Source organism: Pseudorca crassidens, chromosome 21 (genome assembly GCF_039906515.1).
Source record: "Pseudorca crassidens isolate mPseCra1 chromosome 21, mPseCra1.hap1, whole genome shotgun sequence".
NCBI lineage: Eukaryota > Metazoa > Chordata > Mammalia > Artiodactyla > Delphinidae > Pseudorca > Pseudorca crassidens.
Window position 1 is genome coordinate 12,901,637 of NC_090316.1, and position 24,228 is coordinate 12,925,864.

A 24,228-nucleotide genomic window follows, 5' to 3' on the forward strand; every position below is an offset into this window, starting at 1 on the left:
AGCTGGGATGAAGTGAGAGAGTGGCATGGACATATATACACTACCAAATGTAAAACAGATAGCTAGTGGGAAGCAGCCGCATAGCACAGGGAGACCAGCTCAGTGCTTTGTGACCACCTAGAGGGGTGTGATAGGGAGGGTGGGAGGGAGACGCAAGAGGGAGGGGATATGGGATGTATGTATACGTATAGCTGATTCACTTTGTTATATACCAGAAACTAACACAACATTGTAAAGCAATTATACCCCAATAAAGATGTTTGGAAAAAAAAGAAAAGAAAAGAAGAGATAGTTTGTCCGTGTGGCAGTTTATAACCAGAGTACCTCTTCCCAGAATCTTGAGGGACAGGGATGTGACAACATGAAGGTAGTGAATTTGAGTCCCCAAGAGCTCAGACCTGAGCTGAGACTTCTTGGATAACCAGTCTTGATCTGAATATAGCAAACTCACAGATGACAGTAGAAGGTGAACATCAGAACGGCTCCACATTCTCCTCTGGTGGCACCAGAACTAAGCCCTTGAGGTGTGGGAAGAGAAGAGAGTCTCCCAATGTACGGAATGCACTGGCCTTGTCTATCCTGCTGCCTGATGAGTACAGGCTCTGATGAGCTTCACATCTGACCCACTTCCTCTGAAAAGAGAGGGCGTTTCTAGGCAGCCACGTTTCCGGCTCCACTATCCTGGGTGAGCCCACGGTGGGCACCTGAGTAGAATACGTTGATGATTTGTAAGCTCTCTGGATCTTTTGATGTGGTCTGGCATAGTCAGCTCTGCCAGTCAGATTCTTGCTATGGGGAATTTGATTTAGGAACTGAGGAAACAATCACACAGTAGGAGTCAAAACTGGAAGGATGCCTTGAAAGGAGGCATGAAGAAGAATATGGCCAATTGGGATCATAAGCAGGTCAAAGTTTGGAATTATAAAGAAGCATATTTGACGGGCTTCCCTGGTGGCGCAGTGGTTGAGAGTCCACCTGCTGATGCAGGGGATGCGGGTTCGTGCCCCGGTCCGGGAAGATCCCACATGCCGCGGAGCGGCTGGGCCCGTGAGCCATGGCCACTGAGCCTGCGCGTCCGGAGCCTGTGCTCCGCAACGGGAGAGGCCACAACAGTGAGAGGCCCACGTACCGCAAAAAAAAAAAAAAAAAAAAAAAGAAGCATATTTGAAAGCAGGAGAGGTTAGAAAATCTAAGAAACAGAAGATTCAAGAACATATCTGAGGCACATGAAGGAGAGACTTGAGAGAAAAGCCATAAATTCCTGGTGTTTAAACTCATAGATACACCCTGGGTACCATGTTCTCCTCGAGGCCGAGTTATAATGAAGTTCTAGTTCTTCCCAACGGAATCCCCCTCTCTTGATGCCTCACACCCGTTTTTCAGTTTTCGTTCTTCACAAACCAAGGAATCTACCTTAAACGTTCACAAACAGAGTCTGGTATAGAGTAAACTATACTGGACCGGGAATTAAATAATTTAAGACACATCCCAAGTCTCCATTTCTTTTTAAATACAATGAGAGGGTTGGATAAGGATGAACTAGACCTAACGTTCTAAGTAGAAAATAAAAACCACCACCTTATAGTGTAATTGACATTCTTTGTTCTCCTCCTTCAGATGCTTTCAATAAGCCAGTAGGAACCCAGTCCTTAAAGAATTTTAGTTGGTTGTTTAAGAATGACTTCCTTACAATACTCCGTCAACTTCTTTTTATTCTTGTCAGGTAAAAAAGAACACCCCTACCTTCATTTCTCTACACTTTATAATTGGTCACTAATACATTCAAATTCAAGACCAATTCTTGAATGAATTAATGTGGAACAGTAAGTTGGATGTCGCTCCTATGAAAGAAATGTGAAAAGCCATATTATCAAAACTTCTGCACCCCGAAATTAATTTTAAAATTCTATTAATTAATTATTTAATTCTATTTTCCTGGGACTTTACAGTATGCATAACTACACAAATCTAATCGTGTCCAAATCATAATTCAATAGCCTTTACCACGAGGACACAGATTGAACCAAACAAGCAACTGACAAACTGAGAACAAGCTATTAAACACGGTATAATAGAAAGAAAAGAATAAGCCACTGAAATTTTAAATTTGTGTTTCAAGTTGCATCCCATAAAATTCCAAGTGGGGAAAAATAACGCGAGCCAAACTCTACTGCTTAACCTGTGCTGATTAAAAAATAAAGCGATGTTATGTTTACTCTTATAAATTTTAAATGGTAAATGATAAACACGACCCCTAACAATAGTAAGGGAATCCACTTTTCACTGTTGTCCTTTGTTCTCTGTGGAGGGAGGTATTTAAAGCGAAAGTAATGAAGTGTGATTACACTGCAATAGAGCAGTTCATTGGGAAGTCCACAGAGGACTTAGGAATTAACCTGGATTTTCCCAACCCTGTTCCATATTTGTATCTCACTCCATCCTCCTTATCCTGTTAAGTCAACTGATATAAACGACATCAATCTCCTAAGGAGTTTAACCCCTAAAGTCACTTTTACTCTTCCCTTGCTGGCTTCGCAATTTTATCTTATCACTTTAAGAGATCAGGCCTTTGCAGTGGACATTCTTTCTCAGCACCTGCCTAGAAGCGGTGCAGTTACGCTTTGTTTTATAACAGATGACGGGACTTGTGAAGGCAGCTGTTCAGTGCCATAACTCAAAACAGCACCAAAGGTTTTGAAGCAGCGTTTTATTGTTTCAAGAGATTTAGCTGCTCACTGCTAGCTCATCATCAGCTTCTAGAGATGACTCCATCAAGTTGTGCAGTGTTAGGGGATCGAGAACAGAGAGCCACCAGCTGTGGAGCTTTGCCCTTCCTCAGATAACTCAGAGAGGTGGTCGGAAGACAGGGGCACCTTCTGCCTCCAAGTCATTCATTTGTTTAACAAACATCCCCTGACACTGCCCTCAGAGAAACAGAAGCTGAAGCCTATACATAAAAAAGGCTTTGCCTCTAAGACTCTCTTAATTTCCGAATTAACAGGCCCAAAACAACCTGATAGGCCTAACTTTCTACTACCTAGAGCCAGATGTATATAAGAACATAAAAACTGCCAGGACTACGTCAAGATTGTATTCTGTTTACACACACGCACACGCACACACACACAAGCAGAACATATATTCATACATAATACACGTATGTATGTAAATATATACAATATACATATATTCTGTGTATACATATGTATTCTGTACATAAATTATATGTATACACATATTCTGGTTTGATAGAGCAAAAAACCTACCTGCTCTCCCTAACTTAAAGTGGAGGTATAATCTCTTTCTTTTAGCAAACCATCCTGTCTCTGCTATTCATGATGTTATTCAAATCCCTTTTTTAAAAATCTATGTATATTTCAGGTCTATTTCAGTCATGAGTAAAGAGCCTTATGGGGGACCCATAAGATAGTTGAAGTGCATGGTTTTCCCTCCACGATTTTTGTTTGTTCACAATGAGATTTAACACACCGATGTATTACAAGTCTTACCACATACCTTGATGACTCCTCTCAGAGACTGAGAAATAGGACATAGTAGGTGTCTCTTACCGTTTGCATCCACAATGGTGATATTGGCAGAAGCACTGTCGTTTCCTAATTTGCTGATCACTTTGCACATATATTCTCCAGAATCAGCCAGTGATGCTTTGTTAATGCGAAGTTCTGACTTCCTGTGAGACCAGGACCAACGCGGTTGTAAGTATATTTCACAAAAATACAATGACCATCAAAATAAAGCCCCTGGAGTTTCAGAGTTCTCATACTCCCCCTTCCCGCTCTACACACACCATGTTAAAACACAGCTGACTAGTACACAGATGTGTGATTTCACCAAAAGTGAGATACGTCTCATTTAAATTATACCCTGGACATAGTCTTAATTTTATCACCCAGCTCAGCAATTGAAATGAATTCTTTTCTCATTTTTCTTATTATTCCTTTCGCACCACCACTAACCACATGATGCCTCAGAATTTTTTTTCACCCAAACGATAAATTTCCTTTCCTCTCTGTATCTCAATGTCACCAGCCACTAGGGTTAAGGAAGATAAAAAAGTGTAAAGCCGTTTCGTATAAATCCGGTAAGCACAGATACTTAATGAAGGCTAGACTAGATTAAAATGCTCTGCACTCCTTTGCCCAGCAGAGTGACATCAGGAATTATGTTAATTTTGATTGCAGAGGATTTATCACTTCCAAAAGAAAGGGAGTTTGTCATTCTTTAAGAAGATTCTCATTGCTGGGAGCACAGTACCACACAAATGGTTCTTAATATTGAAATAAATATTCATACAACAATACCACACACTTTTATAAAACTACATATTAAACCACTATTTGGCGCTCCTTCTAATCATGGGCAGCACTGTGATTTGCATCTGTCTCTATGCTTTACTACTGCACATAGCCTATAATTTAAGCAGTCTCTATGATTTAAAAACTCAGGCCTATTGGGATTGGCACAGCATTCATTAAAGCCTTTTGCTAGCTAGTGGGAACCTGCTGCATAGCGCAGGGAGCTCAGCTCTGTGCTCTGTGATGACCTAGATGTGTGGGATGAGCGGGGAGGGACGTCCAACAGGGAAGGGATATATGTACACACACAGGTGATTCACCTCGTTGTACAGCAGAAACTAACACGACATTGTAAAGCAATTGTACTCCAGTAAAACATTAAAAAAAAAAAGACAGTGTCCTTGTATACAGGAGCCTGGTACTGGCTGCCTGGGTTCTTGAGAGGAGGACATCAGGGAGAAGAGGCAGGAAGCAAAGACAGCAACTCAGAATTATACGCAAACCTCCCGTAAACTACACCTTCCTCATTTTAAAGTGAATTTTCTGGTCTTCTCGTCAGATAATATTATTAATCAAATTGGACCAATCGTTCAAAATTTAATTTCTACTCTTCTCCAGTCTACTGAATTGAACCACCCCTACCTGCCTTCCATGTTGGTACTTTTGCTTATTACTTCTTTCTCCTAGAATGGGGGCCCCATATTTCTACCCATCGAGATATGAGCTGATCTTTAAGGACCACCTCTGAGCCAGTTCCTTCGTCAAGCCTTTCATGATCATGTACCTGGAGCTGCTCTCTTTTTTTTTTTTTTCTAAATTCTGCCAGCCTTGAGTACCTCCCTCATGAGAGTCTTCTTAAAGAAACATGGTAATCAGACTTACAGTTAACATTAATTTACAGTTAATCTTGGATAGTTCTTAAAATCAAAATTCTCCTAAAAGACCTGGGCAGTGTTTACTGGAATACTATTCCAAGGAATGTAAATAAATGTTATGCTTAAAAGAGAAAGAGAAAGAGAACAAGGGAAAAAAATGTAATTTTCTATGCTGAAGTAAGTGTTGCATTAAACAAACTTAGAGTTCGTTACAACCTACCTCTTAGTCATTTTATGCAAATAGTTACAGTGAATTTCTAAGGCATGACAAGTGACTAAGGAATCCTTTCTGTAGAGACACCCTTGGGAATTCTATGACTGAGCATCAATGGGCCAAGACCAAGAATCAATTTAATCAAGCTAAGCATAACAAATACACTCAGGTTCAAAAATCAGCAGCAGAAATACAGGCTGGGAGGGATAAGCCTTGACAACAATATATACAGAAAAAAGGGACTTCAATTAGCTACACGTTTAACATTACTCCATTTGAAACAACTATTTAAAAAAGAAGAAGAAAGAAATGTATGCACTGTTTGGCCAAATTAATATTAAAAGAGCACGAGTCAAATTTTATAAAAGTCTCAATACACCGCTCACAGGCTGAATCACATCTAGAGTATTGCATTATGTTTCAAAGTGGCATTTGATAAAAAAATTATCAATAGCTAGAGGAGTTTAGAAGAGGGTGATCAGAATTGAATAGGGCCTAGAAATCTTATCACTAGAGAAGATGCTATTAAAGAACCGGAGGTTCCACTGGCAGGTAGCTATGAACAAGATATATTTAAATACATTTCATCGTTGTTATCTGAAAAAGGAAATTATTTGGTGAAGCTCTTAAAGGTAGAATTGTGTCTTACAGGAAAAAGAAGGTACATTTTGGATGATATATAAGGAAGAACCTTTTGAGCGCCCAAAATTGGACAGGGTGTCATGTGAAAGAGTTAGGTTTTCTCTTTGGAAAGATTCAAGTCTGGAGGGCCACCTGTCAAGCAATTCCTAACAAGAATATCTCTAGGCAGAGAAAGATTAAATTAGATCAGTGGTTTCAATCAGCTTTGAAAAAACAAACCCTGTTTTAAAATGAAAGCTTAAATGAGACATGCATATTTAAAAATATTATGAAGGGAGAAAGTGTTTATGCCAAAAAGGTTGGCAACCCTTTTTGCAGTTCAATGGAAACTCAAAATTCTCCAGGGACATGAAGGGCCCCTTTGAACTCTAATGACACGTTTAACTATGAGATTCTTCAATCCTTGGGTCTTAGAGCAGGAATGAGAAATAGTGAGAGAGTAGAAATAGACAAACCTTCTTAAAAATTATACACTGCAACAATTTGGGGCTTTAATAAGTATGGTTATAATAGTCTTATTTTACTGTCTTCAGTAGGCTACCATATCTTGCCTAAAAGAAGAAAGTTAACTTGGAAGAATTAATGAACTCCCTTCCAATCACAAAATTAACTTTTTGCTCTTTAATTGATGAGTTACCTGGGGATCTGGGAGGGGTGAATATTTTGGCGGATTTTCATTTCTAAAAGTTTTAAAACAGTTAATTCATGTAACATGTTTAAAAAGATGCTTGAAATAGAGTAAGCTCCAAATAAGTGTTGGCTATTATTATAATTACATTCTACATGCCTGCAATTTTTAGATTTTTATAATAAGCATGCATTGGTTTGGAATAAGAAAAAATAAAACAATGTAACAATAAATTAATACAAACAGTTATAAATATTAATTTCTTTTTCTTTTTTTATATCAAAATGCAAACTGTGTTCTTCTAATGAGTGCTCACTGACAAGACAGATTCAAGGCTCCCATAGCTACTAGCTCGTTTTTCTTACTTAACTTGATTCTTCCACCATGTTTTACAGGCTAAGGCAACTTAAATGCATATAGAACTGATCACCTCAGTTTATAAAATTCCATTCCTCTGATCTCTAAGGAATCATATGAACTTGCGTGTGTGTGTGCTCAACACAGCTTTCAGATACTGTTGAATTGCCTATGATGAGAAGGGTAAAGAAGAGAGAGAGGGATTTCACAGTGCAAACTAGAGAATGTCACTTGCCATCTGGTTCTACCAGAATGAAGTCACTTGCCACTGCAGCAACTGTGAAACTCTACAGAACCAGGCACTGCGTAAAATGCCTCACATAAACGCTATGAAACAGGCACTGCGTATTCCCGTTTTATACCCAAAGAATTTGAGATTTTCCTACATATAAAGTTAAAAAGACCTGCCAGAGCGGCTCAACTCATAAAAGAAGGGGATGTGCAGAAACCTTTTCTATTACAGAGTCAAAAAAACCTGAAACAATTGATAACAGGAGAAATAATTCCTTAAAAAATGTTGTTAACTTGACCAAATCAATTAGAATCGATTTTAAACAAAATTAAGATGTGTAAGAACAGGGAATTCTCTGGTGGTCCAGTGGTTAGGACTTCGTGCTTTCACTGCCGAGGGCCTGGGTTCGACCCCTCGTCAGGGCACTAAGATCCCACAAGACGTGTGGCGCAGCCAAAAAAAAAAGTGTGAGAACAGAAACGAAGAGAAAGAGAAGAAACGAAGAGCTGGTACAAAATTAAGGGCATCCAAAGGTGTGCGCCAGACGCAAACAACAGGAAGTCAGACTTTAATGAGGCTGATGTAGGACAGGTATGCAAATGAGGCCAACTGGACGACCCCCAAATACGATCTGTCACACACCAAGCTCTTTAACCAGTTTTCTTGATCAAAATGGTCCACCAGGCAAAGGAAAGGAGAACAAGGGGACACTTAAGACCAGGGCAGTTTCCATTTCTTTTCATTAGTCCCACATATCGCTTAGCCAAATAAAATAAAATAAACAAAGGCTCGCACGTGAATGCAAAATCATAGGAAGAACATGTAGGAATGTCCTTTATCAGTAGGAGCAGGGGCCGAAGGTGGATAAGACTTTACAAAATAATAGCAATTCCCTATCGGTATAAAATCTTTTCATAACACTAAGGGATTAAAAGGAAATTCTGGCTGCTACGAAAAATCTAGATTGTAAAATGTGAAAAAGAAACGGAGGCGAAGGACTGGAAGAGGGTCAATGTTTTACTTTAAACAAAGAGAATGCCAGGGAAATCCTAAACCTCACACTAAAATTCACCTCTGCTTGTGATCACAGTCTAAGATAAAGTTTGTCCCTTCTTGGCCTGCTGGCTAAGGGCAAATGTAGTAAGATAAAGTTAAGTAAGCAAGAAACCACTGCAAACCACTGACATTTTGAACATCTTCGTAATGAAGAATTATGAGTAATGTAGATGAAGCTGACAAACAAGAATGTCTTTTATTGAAGACTTTACCCTAAGCCTGAACATGCCCCTTGCCTGAAGTCGTGATGTTACTGGATACTACAGCAAAATCACAAGTAGTTGTGAAAAGACAAAAGACATAGATTCAGATCAATTTCAAGTCCAAGTGTTACCATTCATTAACATTATATCTACAGGAAGAAACCTAATGGCCTTCATTCTTGGGATATTAACTTTTTAATGGGTATAATAACAATAGTATTCATTCTCTTATATTTCTAAGTTGAAATAATTGAGGATCTTGCAAATGTTAATTAAATTTAGATTCAGTTTGGTCCTTTAAAAAAAGGTGACAGCACTAATTTTTTTTTTTAAAGATACAACTTCAGAAATGACCGAATACCCAATTCTGAAACCCAATAAGCTGGTCCCTTATCAGTAGCTGCCCACTTTACACAAAGTATCTTATTTTTCAGAGGATCAAATATGCTCAATGCTTTGCCAAGAGTAATTTACAGTCACATTACTTGAATAAAAGTCTTTCTTGTTCCCACTTAATTCTTTCCAGCAAGGCTATTGTTTAAAAGAAGTAATTTCTGAATATCGGCCTTTCCGGGATAATGGGATTTTATTAATATGTAGACAGTGCTCTTAGCTGTCTGGGCCTATGAAGCCAATATGAAAATGCTTTTCTGAATAGCAATGACACTTTTATATGTCATCCAAGCCATGCAACCAATTAGCTCTTTACCTATACATGTTCTCTTTCAAAACCGTATTCATTCCAGGCAACTCACTTGTTCCCTTTTGTCCTCTTATTTACCCAACCTCATTAGCTTCTCTCCAGGTATCCTCACCTAGAATACCTGCAGCCTGCAGCTGCTTTGTTCTGTTCCTTCAGTCTAGATAATCCTCTCCTCCCTCTCTTCCTCCTCTCCTCTTTCTAGGAAGCCTCCACAGTCCTGGACTGGGTCCTCTCCCCGGCCCGTGTGAGCTTCTTTCTACAGCATTCCGTGATCATCACTATCGTTGAATTTACAACTGAGTATCACAACTGCTTACATTTCCCTCCCCTCTACCAAGCCTCTGAGAGCAGAGAGAACTTCTTCTTCATCTCTGTGGACCCAGCGTCTAGCCCGGGGCCGACACGCAGCATCTGTCCAATAAAGGGCAAAATTCCCCATCCACTCCCCCACTGGCCCAACCCAACTGGCCTCTTTATTGCCCTATGAACAGAACGTGCTACTGACTGTGGTTTCTGCTCTTCTCTATAACCACCCCACCCCACCGCACCCACCCACCTAGAGGGATTCTCTGTCTTCAGCAGAGTCAAATCTACCACCTCACAGTGACTCCTGAATCTCTTCGGGGCTCCCGCACTTCCCAGCTCCCATGGTACTTAGCACCAGTAACCTACAATTCAGTGTTTACTTTTATTGTCTGATATGAAGTGCTAGATAGTTCATCTCCCTAATTCAATCTGGACTTACCATAAAGCAGGATTTACCTCAATATAACTAATCCATTTTTTAGATCACTATTTGTAAACAGATGGGCTGCTTAAAAATCTTGATGTTCCCCCAGCCCTAGCAGGGTTTCAGCACTTGATCACTGGAACTCCTATGTTTTTTTTTTTTTTTTTTTTCTCCTATGTTTTATATAAGGCTGAACTGGATAATCTCTCTACAATCTGACGACCCCCTGAGTGTAAAGATAACACCTAGGATTCTTCCGTTTCTCCACCTTCCTAGCATTTGTGGGCACTTACTTATTTTTGCTATTATATGACAGCCACATAGAAATGAATGAGACATGACCCTGCGTGTGCAGATAACTGAGTTTCTTACTAACTGGGCTATTTGATGAAAAACAACACAGACACTGAAAGCTATCTAAAAGTATTTTTTGCTGCTGTGAAACTTCTCTAGAAGAATCATGCTTATTTTTTCAATTCGTTCACTCTATCTCCTCCCCTCCCCACATGGACACGTTATTAAATGTGTCTGCTTTCCATTTTTAAAGAAGGAATGAGGCATTAAGGAATCCAAGAAATACATTTGTATTCCAGCTTAGTCACAGCTAGTTGGGTGACTCAAGGCAAGACAACACTTTTTTGACCCTTGACTGCTTAATCTGCAAAATTAGAGAGTCACACGTGCAGTAAACTGTCCTTACTACCTAGGGGAATGTTGTAAAAAAGAAACAAATAAGAGTATGTATAAAAATACCCTGTCACTCTACAGCATTACTTTTTGCATCTTTGAAGTGTCACCTGCTACAGAAAGTGATATTGCCTTCACGCTGTATTCTTCTTCCAAATCGAGAGATGGTACTGACACAATCAATAACAAGAATAAGCAGTGGGTCTTCCCTGGTGGCGCAGTGGTTGAGAGTCCGCCTGCCGATGCAGGGGACACAGGTTCATGCCCTGGTCCGGGAAGATCCCACATGCTGCGGAGCGGCTGGGCCCGTGAGCCATGGCCGCTGAGGCTGTGTGTCCGGAGCCTGTGCTCCGCGACGGGAGAGGCCACAACAGTGAGAGGCCCGTGTACCACAAAAAAAAAAAAAAAAAAAAAAAAAAAAAAAGAAGCAGTGTAGTTACTAAAACCATGGAAACTAGAACAACATCCCTAATTATGGTTATTACAGTCATTAAACACTGTAAGATTAAATTAAATTTCCATTATAATCACTTCATTTACTCTTGCACTTGCAAGAGTGTGTGGCTTTTTGGTAGATGTCCTATAAAATCAAAGTCCAGGCAGAGATTCTTTCATTGCTGCTTCTGTTATCATAGCTGGGATTTCACTGGAATCCTCTGAAGTAGAGAAAATGTAATCTTGGCGCTTGGAGCCACTATGATACACGTCACATTGATTAAAGGACTGTTCACAAGCAAAACTCCAAGATTTTTAGCTCTTCCATCATTTCAAAATGTAGTTTGATATTAGAAGAAAAATTTCTTAAATAAGGAGAAAAATAAAAATGAAGAGTGTAGGAATAATAAAAAAGCATCATTTTAGAGTAGGTATAGAACATACCTACCAAGATGCTATAGGGAATCACATGAAGCTTTTCCAAATATGGATCTCCTCAAGGAGGACAGGAAAATTTAAGATTCTTGCTACGCAGGATTACTGGATGTTTTAATCTGCTCTAATGGTGATATAGTTGAATAGAATTGTCAGTTAAACATTCTTATTAGGTATTTTATGTACTAACCTTTTACCTGAAAATAGTTCAAAAGCGACTGATTACATTCTAAGTCTTTCCATAAATCTCGGTATTTATTGATCTTTATAACAAAGTCAGGATTTTGATTGTGCAAGGCACTGGTGCTCTAAATGGGATTTTAGGATCCCACCTATTACTTAGTATTACAACAGCTGCTATTAATACTACTTTCCCTCATCCCTTCTATTTCCACCCACACCCTACAGTTCTTTCCACATCTATCCTTTCCTTTCTTCGTCCAGAAGTTGTAAGAATCAGAAACTTTAAATTCTTTCCTATATAATGACACAATTTCTGGCCACCATATAATGAAAAATCTTTTCACTTATTATATATCATGTTTTTTGATGGTGTACTTATTTGCTAGGCTGTTTGTAATTTTTATATTTTATATCATTGTATTGCTAGGCATTGCCCCTGCTGTGATATGCATGATACTTACCCTGGCCTTTTTTGTATCTTGATGTTTTGTGGTTTGTTCTTTCGGTTTAATTCATTCCCATTCTTGAACCATCTGAATTTGAGAGAGGAGTATTCAGAACTGGTCTCGCACCGAAGCACGAGTTTTGAACCTGCTGCAGACTCCTGACTTTTCATCTCTTTCAATCGGGGAGGCAAGGCTAAAAAAGAAGAGAGAAGGAAAAAAAGTTCCGATCACCTGGTAATCTTTCCAAGAGAAACATACTAATTTTGGTAAGCTTGATCAAGAAACCATTCCCAAAGCCTTTACTAATTGAGAGAGAAAAGAAAAAGGGGAGGGGGGGGGTGTCAACCAAAATGGATCTCAACTTAGAGGAGAATAAAATGCTCACATGAAATATATTCAGGGGGAAAAAGAAAAGAGAACTTAGGTAATGAAATTACTCTTTAAAACACACTCACAGATATAGAGAACAAACTAGTGGTTACCAGTGGGGAGAGGGAAGCAGAGAGGGGCAATATATGCATAGGGGATTAAAAGGTACAAACTACTATGTAGAAGATAAGCTACAAGAATATATTGTACAACACAGGGAATAGAGCCAATATTTTATATTAACTATAAATGGAGTATAACCTTCAAAACTGTGAATCACTATATTGTACACCTGTAACATATAATATTGTACATCAACTCTACTCCAATAAAAAATCATTCTTTAAAAAATTCCCAAAATTTATACATACATATATTTTATATATAATTTTTTCAAGATAGTAATTTCCTCAATCTTTACATTCTCTGATACCATTAAAAATCCTGAACACTGGTCATTTCAAAGAATCAAAATCCTATGCTAAAAAAGAATATGTGACTGGGCCATTATTTCTAAAGCACATTCATATCCCAGATGACAATTTGTCTTCATCACAGTTCTGTGGATAGGTACGGCAGGTGTCATACCCATTTTTTAAATGGGAAGTTTATTTTCAAAGACAGGTAAGTATCTCTTGTCCATGGTTATAACATTCTGGAGAGTCAGACTATCCTATCACCAGCCCAAAGAACAAAGAGGACTCATAAATCTTAACAACGCTCATTTCTTCAAGACAGAAATTCTTTGGTGACATCACTCTTTTACTGGACCTACAGTTACTGTTCCACAAACGAAGAATGACCATTCAAGAAGGCCACCACACTCCCGTCAAATTATCAGTTTGATTGGATTTCACCCTTCTAAACCTTCTCAACAGAGCCTGGGAGCACTTCAATTGTACATTGATTTGTAGGACACTTTACATTAAACACATATACCACTCCTACTTTAAGCAAGACTGCTTCAAAGAATATCTATTCTCTACTGAAATATTTATGGATAAAATGTTATAATATCTGAGATTTACTTCAACATGAAATGGTGGCGGGGAATGGGTAGGCATAAAAATGAAAAAACTTTCCCAAGAAGCTGATCATTGTAGAAGTTAGGCAATAGGTAGAAACAGGGATTTGTTGCACATTTCTATACAGTATGTCTGATTTTTTCGTAATAAAACAGTTTAAAAAATAAAAGCATAACAAATGGATTCTCCTCTGCACACCAAATTTCACGTACTAATCAACACAGCAGAACCTGAGATCTCAACATCTCTGTTTCCACTGAGTCTTAGAAAAGCCAACTACAAAGTCTACTTCTGCCCCAGTTCAAGCCTTAATGGGAAGTTAATTCCTCAAACCCACCAAAGGAGACTGCACCTCCTGGATCCAGTGAGCAATTATTCACTGTGTATAGCCTCAAGACTCCAAGGACAGCAGTCAGAGCCACGTTAGACACCAACAGGAAATGGAGTACCTTTCCTACCCCGGGTAGTTTTGTTTTTCTACAAGTCTGCCCTTACCAAGAAAATCCTCCCCAAATGTCAGGAATGAGCATATAAATTTTCCAGTAAAGTACAGCAAAAACTATTTGAACGTGTGGCTTCTCTGCAGTATTCCTACAATTATGTGTCCCTCTTTTTCCTTATTTGGAGAGGCGGCGGAGAAACAGGCGCCAAATATGGAGACACAGCAGCGAGTCAGGAAACGTATTTCAGCTGTTCTTAGCCTTTGATACCTGATGATTTTCCCTTTTTTTTTTTTTTTTTTCCTGACAGCTTGAAAATAAGATTTACTTCCTGAAGAGCTTTTCTAGGAGTCTTCCTTTTAAGATACGGTCTGTGAATCTCTGTTTCGGAGGTTTTAAAAAACACTAAATTCTCATGTATCTGGAATAGTATTTGTATATTCCTATTAACGCCTTAAGATCATTTTCAATTTTGTAAACCTGGTGAAGCGTTTTAAAGAAACAAATCTCCTGGCGTTAAATGGCACCAAAAACTGGTTTATTTACGTATATTAAGAAAAATAAAACACCTCATTTTTTCAATGTACAGATTAAAAGAACTAGTTTGAATTTTTTTTGTTGTTTTCACTTCATTTTGTGTTTAACTTGGAACACAACCCAAACTCTCAAGGTTTCTTCCCCTGTCTCTATGCAAAATGTTCTAAACACAATATTTCAGATATCCTTACCTCTCAATAAGTACCATGTTCCCTCACTCACCACTCCATTCATTTGCTTATCAATACAGCCTGAATACAAATCTACTGGATATGGTTTTCTGGTTTGAAATCTTCATGCAGTTTGTTTGCATCTCTTTTTACTTTCTTTTCTCTTATTCTGTTCCCCCCTTTCTCTCACCTCTCCTTCCCTTTACCCTCCTGTCTTCATTTATTTATTTATTTATTAAGAGTCTTGATTTCAAATGTGAGGAAACAATCGGACAAATTCAAATTGAGGGATATTCTACAAAAACAACTGGTCTAGGCTTCAGGTATGCCAATGTCATGAATGATAAAAGACTGTGAAACTGATCTAGATTAAAGGAAACTTTGACGAATAAATGCAATGTGTAGCGATTGATTGGACCTTGGTTTAGGGGAAAAACAGTTATAAAGAACATTATTGGGACTATCGGGGAAATCTGAATAAAGGTATTGTAACAAAATTAAATTTCTCAAGTGTGATAACTGCATTGTGGTCATGCAGAAGAAATGTCCTTGTTCTCAGGCAGTATCTGCTGAAGTATTTAGGGGTGAAATGTCATCATGTCTACAACTAAATTTCACATGATTCAGCAAACAAGGAAATGCATGCATAAAGAAAGAAAGGAAGGAAGGAAGGAAGGAAGGAAGGAAGAAAGAAAAAGAAAGGAAAAAAGGAGTCGTGGTGTCTCTTAGTTTTTCTGCCTTTTCCGTGTGGTCTTTCTGCCATTGAAAAAAGCCTCAGGATTTCATTAAGTTCTTTTAAAGTCTTGGCTAAGTTCGCAGTCATGGAGATTCTTGGGAATATTTGTGCTATAATTTACAAATGTAGCTCTTAAGACTATATCCTCCATTTAAATTCTGTGAGTGGTGTGGCACTGAAATCCTCATATGTTCAACCTGATAACCATGACTTTGGGGCTCCAACGCCACTAGGTCCTTTGGGGCAAGGAAAATAATCACTCATCTGGCAGATCAACACATCCATCCTTTCCTTTGGGGGTTCATGTGCAAAGACCAGTAGATCTTTTGCCCTTAAGAGATGATCTATGACGTAACGAGGCACAGACCTTCAGATACAAGGTCTTTCTTAACTAAAATATCCACTCCTTAAGCTGACCCTACTGTATAAACATTTCTTGATGTTTAGGATTCGGATATACCTCTGTTGACTAGCCTGAGTTTCTCTCGTGCATGCAGTCTCAAGGCTGTCACAAGCGCAGAAGCTCCCAGCTACTCTGACTTTGCCTCCTTAGAAGTCCACTTGTCATAATGTCCCTGCATGTCTTCAGGGGAAATCACCTATGACACGAGGATACCCGGCTTTTCAGAGAACAGCTGTTTTAAGGTGTTAACTCAAAATTCTCAGTAAATGGAGAAACAAATCTGTGACCCACCAACCCAGCTACGTGACTCACTGTTGGCTCATGGGTGTTCTGAGGTCAGTGGTACCTTCTAGAAAAGTACCATAAAAATTCCTCACTCACTCCAGGTGAAGCCCAAATGCAAGCATCCTATAGACTGGGCAACAACATAAATTCTTCTTTGTCCTCTCATATAGCCATCCTAACAGAATAGCCCTGGATATTTCACAGACTTGATAAAAATACAAACTAATATTGAGCACATATGGTCTGTGTGTTTTTTCTCCTCTATTCATAGTGAGACAATTTTCAATAGAGTAAATTTTCTTCAATTATATTACAGAATAATAACTATATGTTACTAGAATACATTTTAGAAGTATGTATGTTTCTCACATATACGGTTTACTCGCATGAAATAATCTCATTTATTTCACTGAAAAAGTACGCCACAGGGCTTCCCTGGGTGGCGCAGTGGTTGGGAGTCCGCCTGCCGATGCAGGGGACGTGGGTTCGTGCCCCGGTCCGGGAAGATCCCACATGCCGCGGAGCGGCTGGGCCCGTGAGCCATGGCCGCTGAGCCTGCGCGTCCGGAGCCTGTGCTCCGCAACGGGAGAGGCCGCAACAATGAGAGGCCCGCGTAACGCAAAAAAAAAAAAAAAAAAAAAGTACGCCACCAAGTACTTTCTAACACTCAGGTATAACTTTATAAGACCAGGGGTAGTTTCTAAACCTTGGGGCAATTTTTTAAAGTGAGTACTTGGAGTTTAAAACTGCCAAAATTTTTCACTTGGATTTTAAAACTGTAAAAAAAATGTACGTGTTTTCAATTCTTGTTTAAGAGTAAATAGTCTGTTAATTAAAAATTGGTTGAAGGCAAACACAATGCTAAGTTAATGCTTCCAGTGCAGTAAGTGGTCTGAGCATCTTTGGAATGATTTAATTGTATTTGGTCTACCACAGTTCATAATTCTGCTTTCACTGTGATTCTGGAGAAGCAGCATTTCCACATCCTGAAACAATTTAATGATAGAGCAAGTTTTAAGCAGTCTTTGCCTAAATCTATTTCAAACCTGCCTGACAATAATATGAATATATCCACACCCTTAGAAATGTATCAACAAAGACAGACAGTAAAGTGCAAAAAGGAGCAGCCTATAAAAATAGAAACTCAAAAACGCTCAGAGCAATGCCACATGTTTTACCGGCACTCCTTTTCACAGGTTTTAAGTGTTTCAAAGGGCTTTAAAAAAAATTGTGGCAGTAATCCAAAAAAATTATTTGACATGCTCAGCACACAAAAATTGAAGGCATTAGGCTCATTTATTCCAATACTTTCATGTGTGAATAAATATTGGTAATAAAGGTGAAATAAATTTGTAAGAAGAACCATTCACCTAAGCAATCCTCTTGTTTTACTTGTCTCCTGGGCACTTATTCTTTTTTTAATAGGTTCGGCACTGCCATATCAAATATTGTACCGTATTGTTAAGAACAGGAAACAAATTTTAGCATGTGTATGCTGCTGAGACATGCCGATAGCATGGGACACTAGATAAATTATTTCTGTTCTTTGAAGGTGCTGACACTGCAAAGCTAGCTCACGTTATAACTCTCCGTGTCTGTGCAGTTAATCTGAAGAGCCTCAACACCCTGAACAAACTAAACAGGAAACCTGCAAAATATTATCAAATAACCGCGAGCTTTCAGCTACGACCCCAGTGAAGTCTTCCCTGCATAAAACCATTTAAAAGCCTGATACCGCACACGTGCAGATCTCACGGTGAAAACTGGTGACCGGCAACTGCGTTAGTTGATAAAAGTCCCACAAAGATCATGAATCAGTCCTCAACGCTGAAGGATGTCCTTTCTTTTTTATAGTCATGTTAAAGGTAAATTAGTGACGGAAGTCTCTAAAACTCCTTTCTCAAGAGGATTTTGGTCACAATGAAGAGAGTAGATAAAGTTTAGGCTTTGCCATCTGTTCGTCTCTTCCGGGCTGCACTCACAAATTTGACCATAAAAGGGAAAACTTATCTTATCAGGTTTCAATTTTGTAAATATAGCCATGTAAAAGGCAGCGTTCTAGTGGCAATGGTATTTCCCAATACACCTAGGATTAAAACTACTGCTCCTGGGGCAGTGTGTGCTCTTAAGCTATGTTAAGGACCGTCCCACAGGGCACTGTTTGTGGCCACATGTGGTGACCTGCTGCTCACGCTGGCCTATGTCCAGCCGAATCATCCTTCAGATAGACTGTTCCTAACTCCGGTTAACTAGAGTTCCCCGTGAAGCTTAAATGGGAAACTACCACGTGTCCCTGTGTATTCAGCAAGGATATTTGGAGAATGAGATAAAAGCATGTAGGTGCCTCCACTTGTGAGAAAGTCACTATAAAGTTCAGGGATTTATTATAAAGTATTCTCAAGCTGACTCCCTAATATTGGCAGCAAACTAAGCCAGTCAACACATTGAGAATAGGCTTCAAAGTATAGTGGAGATCGTTGGACCTAGAAATACCGTTTTAGCAGTTCCATGTCCAACTCCTTATACAAGAATGTGTGAACTACTGAATAACACCTTTATGAGCATTTTGAACAACCCTCTTAACACCTGCATGGAAGGTGTCATTATACAACAGAAAACAATAAAACCAGGGGTGATATTCAGCATTTTACTTCTATTATTCACAACGGTAGTACCTCTACAGCCAAAGTTGGCATCTTACTAGCGTTAACCTCGATTTCCCAAACATTTCAGTCTCCACTGATGGGGATTTTCACACATGGACAAGCTCAAAGTTTCCCTTCCCACAGTTCACTGATACAAGTTGACTGAACAGTAGGATTCTTTTAAATGCTCATTTCTAGGGGATGAGCCAAAACCAGGCTAGTCAAAAACTATGCTTATTCTAAGGTCATAGAAAATGACTTATCACATTCTACAGCTAAACACCATACCCAACGGGCTGCACTGAAGAGGCACATGTACAAAAGAGAACCATTTAAGGAATTTATCCCTACCGAATCAAAGGGGGTCAGGTAAGAGCAGTCATTAGTAGGCGGTCACAGTCCCTATTTGGAAGCTGAGGCTTTTGATGGTGGTGGTAGTGGTGTGTCCATTTTGATTGGCACTATATCCAAACATCCAAACGTCTAAAGGTATCAGGTGGAAGATATATAGGATCTCAGGGACCTAGCACAAAGTAAGACCTTAAGTGTTTGCTGAAAAAATAAGTAGAAGGAAGGAGCTAGAAGATACTGATAAAGAAGACACCCAGTCCAAACATTATTCCCAAGTATACACCCACCTTCTCAAAAGACTTTTTAAATTTGAGATCAAAGGGCCCAGTGACGTTATTTTTTGTTTTTATGCATTCCACTGAATTAGGACTTTTAACACTCTCTGCCATGTGATGCTAATAGGTAGGAAATGTAAATTTAACTGGAAAATTGCCCGATAAGCAGTACTGCCTTTACTTTGCAATTTTTGTATCGTCCTATCGTTCTCTGATCTGGTCATCACTGTTAGAGGGTTCTCTACTCGATTCCTGCCTCAGTTAAGATGCTGGTCCTCGAACTGTGTTCCTCTCCATCTCCTTTAATGTACCTGATCTCAGAGTCTCCCACAGAAGCCAGGCTGTTCTTCCATTTCAGCAGGAGAAGCAGACGTATTTTAATATTATCTCTTTTGCCTTCAAATCAAAGTTGATCGATTGTCTTCATCGACTGATCCCAGTCTATGAGGTCTAAATTTGTTCCCTTAACTCTGAAGTTATTTACGATCAATGCATATCCCAGATTTACCATTTGTGTCAAATTCCCTCTTCCCTTGTCCTTGTATGTATTTCTTGTAGGATGGATAATTATTCTTTCTGTTTTATAGGCGAGGATATGGGGGGTTATCCAGGCACTTGTTCAAGGTCACAAGGCTGTCAAGGTGCAGACCAGGATTTAAACCCAGGACTTTTCCCTCCAGAAGGATGATTCTGCACAGTTTAGGTGGAGATAAGCAAAAGGGAAGGAGGATAGCAGACTAAAGATCTAGAATGATTATTCCATTTCATAGTCACTATGGTAATTTTATGTGTCTTATAATAAGCTACGTCAACTAGATCACCTCTCCACATGTGTCTGCGAGACACAACACTGTACAATTCCACAAGGGAAATGAGCGCAGATTTACTAGGTAAGAGAATTTTTCAGCCTGAGAAATTGATATTATGTTTGTTGAAATTAGCAATCTTCTTCTTCTATACAGTTCTGTAGTGCCTGACCCAGTTATTTCATAGGTTGAGGGTCGAAGATAAAATTATAAAACTACTATAATAGTGGTATTCTAGACCTACGAGATGAAGTTAAAATAAGGTTCTCTTAGTACTTTCAGCAATAAACTCCCAATAATAGCTAACAATGGTTGAGTACTTACTATGAACCAGACACTGCTCTAAGAATGTCATGTCCATTAACTCTTAAGTTCTGTAACAATTCCGGGAGATATGTATTATTATGTATTATTCCCAATTTACAGATAGCAAGACAGAGACAGAGAAGTAAAGCAACCTCCCACAATCACACAGCTTGCATATTGTGGTGTCAGTATCTGGACCCTGGAAGTCTGACTCCAGAGCTCCTGCTCTTAACTCCTAGGCAATCAACTGAATAATTTGCTCTGTTGGATACGTTTATATGTCAAACGTAAGATTTAATTTATCGTTATGTTAACAGTGTCCATATTTCCCTGATAACACCTGGCATACACCATAGGACAGATCATTTCTGCATATTCCAAGTGCAAAAAATAGTCTGGGAGAGAAAGTTGATATGAAAATGGCTGACTCTTCTAAGCTACTTTGATGATTTACGGGGAAATACATGTATATGTACAGCGGATTCACTCTGTTATAGAGCAGAAGCTAGCACACCATTGTGAAGCAATTATACTCCAATAAAGATGTTAAAAAAAACAATACAGAATACTTGAAATTGGTATTATACAAAAAAACTGTTTTTTGAACTGTGTGATCGTCATCCACCAAATGCCACAGGGGTGGACAGTATATCACTCCAGCGTTCACTGAAATGCAATAGCTCCCATGTGGGGACACGGCAACAAGCGGGCCTTAAGAGATTATTGATGTTCTTTCCAGGTGTAAAGGCAGATCGCTGAGAAGCTGGAGTCAATCACGGCACCGCTGCTGGCAGCTTTAAGGTAAGTGTTCAACAGGCCTGCCTAATTAATGCTGTCAGCACAGCTGTCCCCAATTATAAGGACATCTCACGGACACAGAGAAGCTGTTCTGCAAGCTTCACTTAAGGCCATCAATACACAGGGTTAAAATGGATCCATTACAGTTTGACCTAACTGACGTGTAGCAAATTTCATTTGACATAAGTTTATAAATTTGATCTTTTCTGCTGTCAGAAAGCAGGGTTTATCTTTCCCCTTCATTTGCTATCCATACCTTCCATATTCACTTCCAATATGTCACTTAAAGAGAGACCTGGATAAATACCCAGTTACTGAAAGTTTGATATTCTATTTATTTATTTTCCTATGGTAACGGGGCTCTTCTCTTCTGATGTGTTCATGACTTAAGTAAATTTAGGACATTAGCATGATCTTGATGTGTTAATAATATGTGTCTGTGACCATTATTTCTTTGTTCAAATGGAATTACAATCATTTAATTAACTGATGTCACTAAAATTCTCTTTCTTCCTTTGAGAGAAGGACCTTATTTCGATGTTCTGTACTGGAATGAAATTCCCAGATGAGTTAGTTAACACTTGATTATAACTAGTTTTAAACAATAACAGCTGTGGGAAAACTTTTAAGCATTGCATAAAACGTAAAGCACTGCTTTTGAACAAAGCCCTAATTTATACCAGTATTAGTACCCCATCATCTACTTTTCACATAGCCACTTAAAACCTACGTCTCCTGTGAAGAAGAAAACACTCTAGCAGAGCTAATCATGAAATAAACGTGTTTCCTTTCGGGACCTCAAAAGTGTCTTTCTTTGTTATTTAGGCAGGTCAACTCTTCTGGTAACCATGTTCCTTATTTTTCTACTTTATTCACAGATAACTTATTAAACTGAATGACACTTCAGAAGTGCATGCCAGGATTGAAGGGAGGCTTCTCAGTTCACTGAGGCCAACCAGATCAAAGTTAAATCTGTCTTTGTTCTGCCTACTATAGTTAAATAACCAGCTCTGCAATGCCTCCTTAAGTAGGGCCCAAGTTTGACTTTTGGGGGATCTTTAAAGCTTGTGTAGCTCTTTGCATTTTTAAGCTGGTCCACCGACAACCTAACAACTAACAATCCTTATCATTTTACTGCTACCCCACAGGAAAGACTAAGAAAGGCAAGTTTCTTATCTTAGCGTTCCCAGCGTCACAAATTTGTCGAAGAGGCAGAAAATGACCAGAGTCAAATAAACAGATTGTTTACAGTAAGAAAATCTGTGCTACATCATTGATCATCTAAAGCAATATAATCCTGTGACCTATATAACAGAGCTACAAGGCTGTGGTGCTTTCCTGCACAGTCCTTGGAAGCCAAACTATAAGATCAGAGCCAAAGGAGTCTGGTTTCAGACAACACACACACACACAATCACAATAAGGAAGACTTCGAATTCACAGTTTCCCTTATTTGACATAAAAAATTAGTTCACTAAAGCATCTCTTCAAAGTACAAGTGAGCTGCTTCCTGTGCACTCTGAGATAATCCACTGGTTCTCAAATTGCAATCAAATTTTCTCAGCACAAAGATTCACAAACATGGCACAAAAGAAACCTAAATGAAGCTTACTTAGCATGTCAACATTTGCCTTTCATTTCCTCCACAGGGACACTGGCGCGCCACTAGAAATATCTCATTTTGTTTGTTTTTATGTAGAAAGAAGTTTAATTGGCTCCTTTGCTAATGGTTTCTAGTCCATGGATTTAACTGACTAAACTCCACACATAACATTCTGTGCTTCCACCTATAGCTTTTCATAGTCTCTATGAACAGTAAGAATCAGGAGTTTACAGACCCAGGATCTAATGCTTGTTTGGTCTGTGGGACCAAAGAGGCACTGTGAACCTCAATAATCTTATCCATAAAAAGGGGTGAGGGGGACTAGATCTGCCTTACCTATTTCACAAAGCTGGAAAAGTCTAATTAAAAATGGTGGTGCTGGGCTTCCCTGGTGGCGCAGTGGTTGACAGTCCGCCTGCCGATGCCGGGAACACGGGTTCGTGCTCTGGTCCGGGAGGGTCCCACGTGCCGCGGAGCGGCTGGGCCCGTGAGCCATGGCCGCTGAGCCTGCGCGTCCGGAGCCTGTGCTCCGCAGAGGGAGGGGCCACAGCGGTGAGAGGGCCGCGTACCGCAAAAAAAAAAAAAAAAATGGTGGTGCAAGCATTTTGCATCTTTAAAAAAATTGTGTTTTCATTTTTAGTGCCGACTGGACTGTCATTATCTATAGATCATCTGAAAAGTCAAAAAAGGTTAGCTCATATATATCCAAATGACACCAAATCACGTAATTAACAGCTGAAAAACTGCATATAGCTGTGGTCACTCCTCAAGACTAAAAAAAAAAAAAGCAGCTGGAAACTATCAAGAAGGGTCACTAAAATGTTCAAAGGGAAGTGCTGCCAGTGTAAAGGAATAGACTAAACATTCTACAAGCCTCAAGACTGATACAAGGAAGGCCAAGAAAGGAAAACAATGGGTCTTTAAAGTCATAAAAATTTTAGATTCATAGAAGAGTACTACAATGCATGGAAAGCCCTGCAAGCATGAAGCAGGTAGCACTGGAATAAAAAAGGAAAAGAAGCACCTTCATACGCGATTTTATTTCAGCATGAAAGGTTATACTCAAGACGGCAAAATCTGAATAAGGTCTATAGTTTAGCTAATAGCATTATACCAATGTTAATTTTCAGTTTTGATCAATATATCAAGGGAACGGGAAGCTGGAGGAAGGGTATATGGGAACTCTGTCCTATCTTTGCAATTCCCAAGTGAATCTAAATTATCCCTTCCCCAAAACATACTCAAGATGACCAGCCCAATTCATGTATTTTTCGTATAGTAAGTTAAGTGTCCCTCTTCTGTGTTCCCATAAAGCCATTATTATTCCATTTAGTACA

The 24,228-nt window shown here is 39.1% G+C and overlaps 1 protein-coding gene across 9 annotated transcripts in view; it reads right to left on the reverse strand.

Moving 5' to 3' along the window:
• NRG1 (neuregulin 1) overlaps positions 1 to 24,228 on the reverse strand; it is a 1,014,644-nt gene that overhangs the window by 156,216 nt on the left and 834,200 nt on the right. For all 9 annotated transcript variants that reach the window (XM_067721987.1, XM_067721985.1, XM_067721984.1 and 6 more), the window contains exons 2-3: positions 12,158 to 12,335; positions 3,570 to 3,691 (exon numbers count right to left, since the gene is read on the reverse strand). In XM_067721987.1, the coding sequence (XP_067578088.1) occupies positions 3,570 to 3,691; positions 12,158 to 12,335 (300 nt within the window). The remainder of the gene's footprint in view (positions 1 to 3,569; positions 3,692 to 12,157; positions 12,336 to 24,228) is intronic.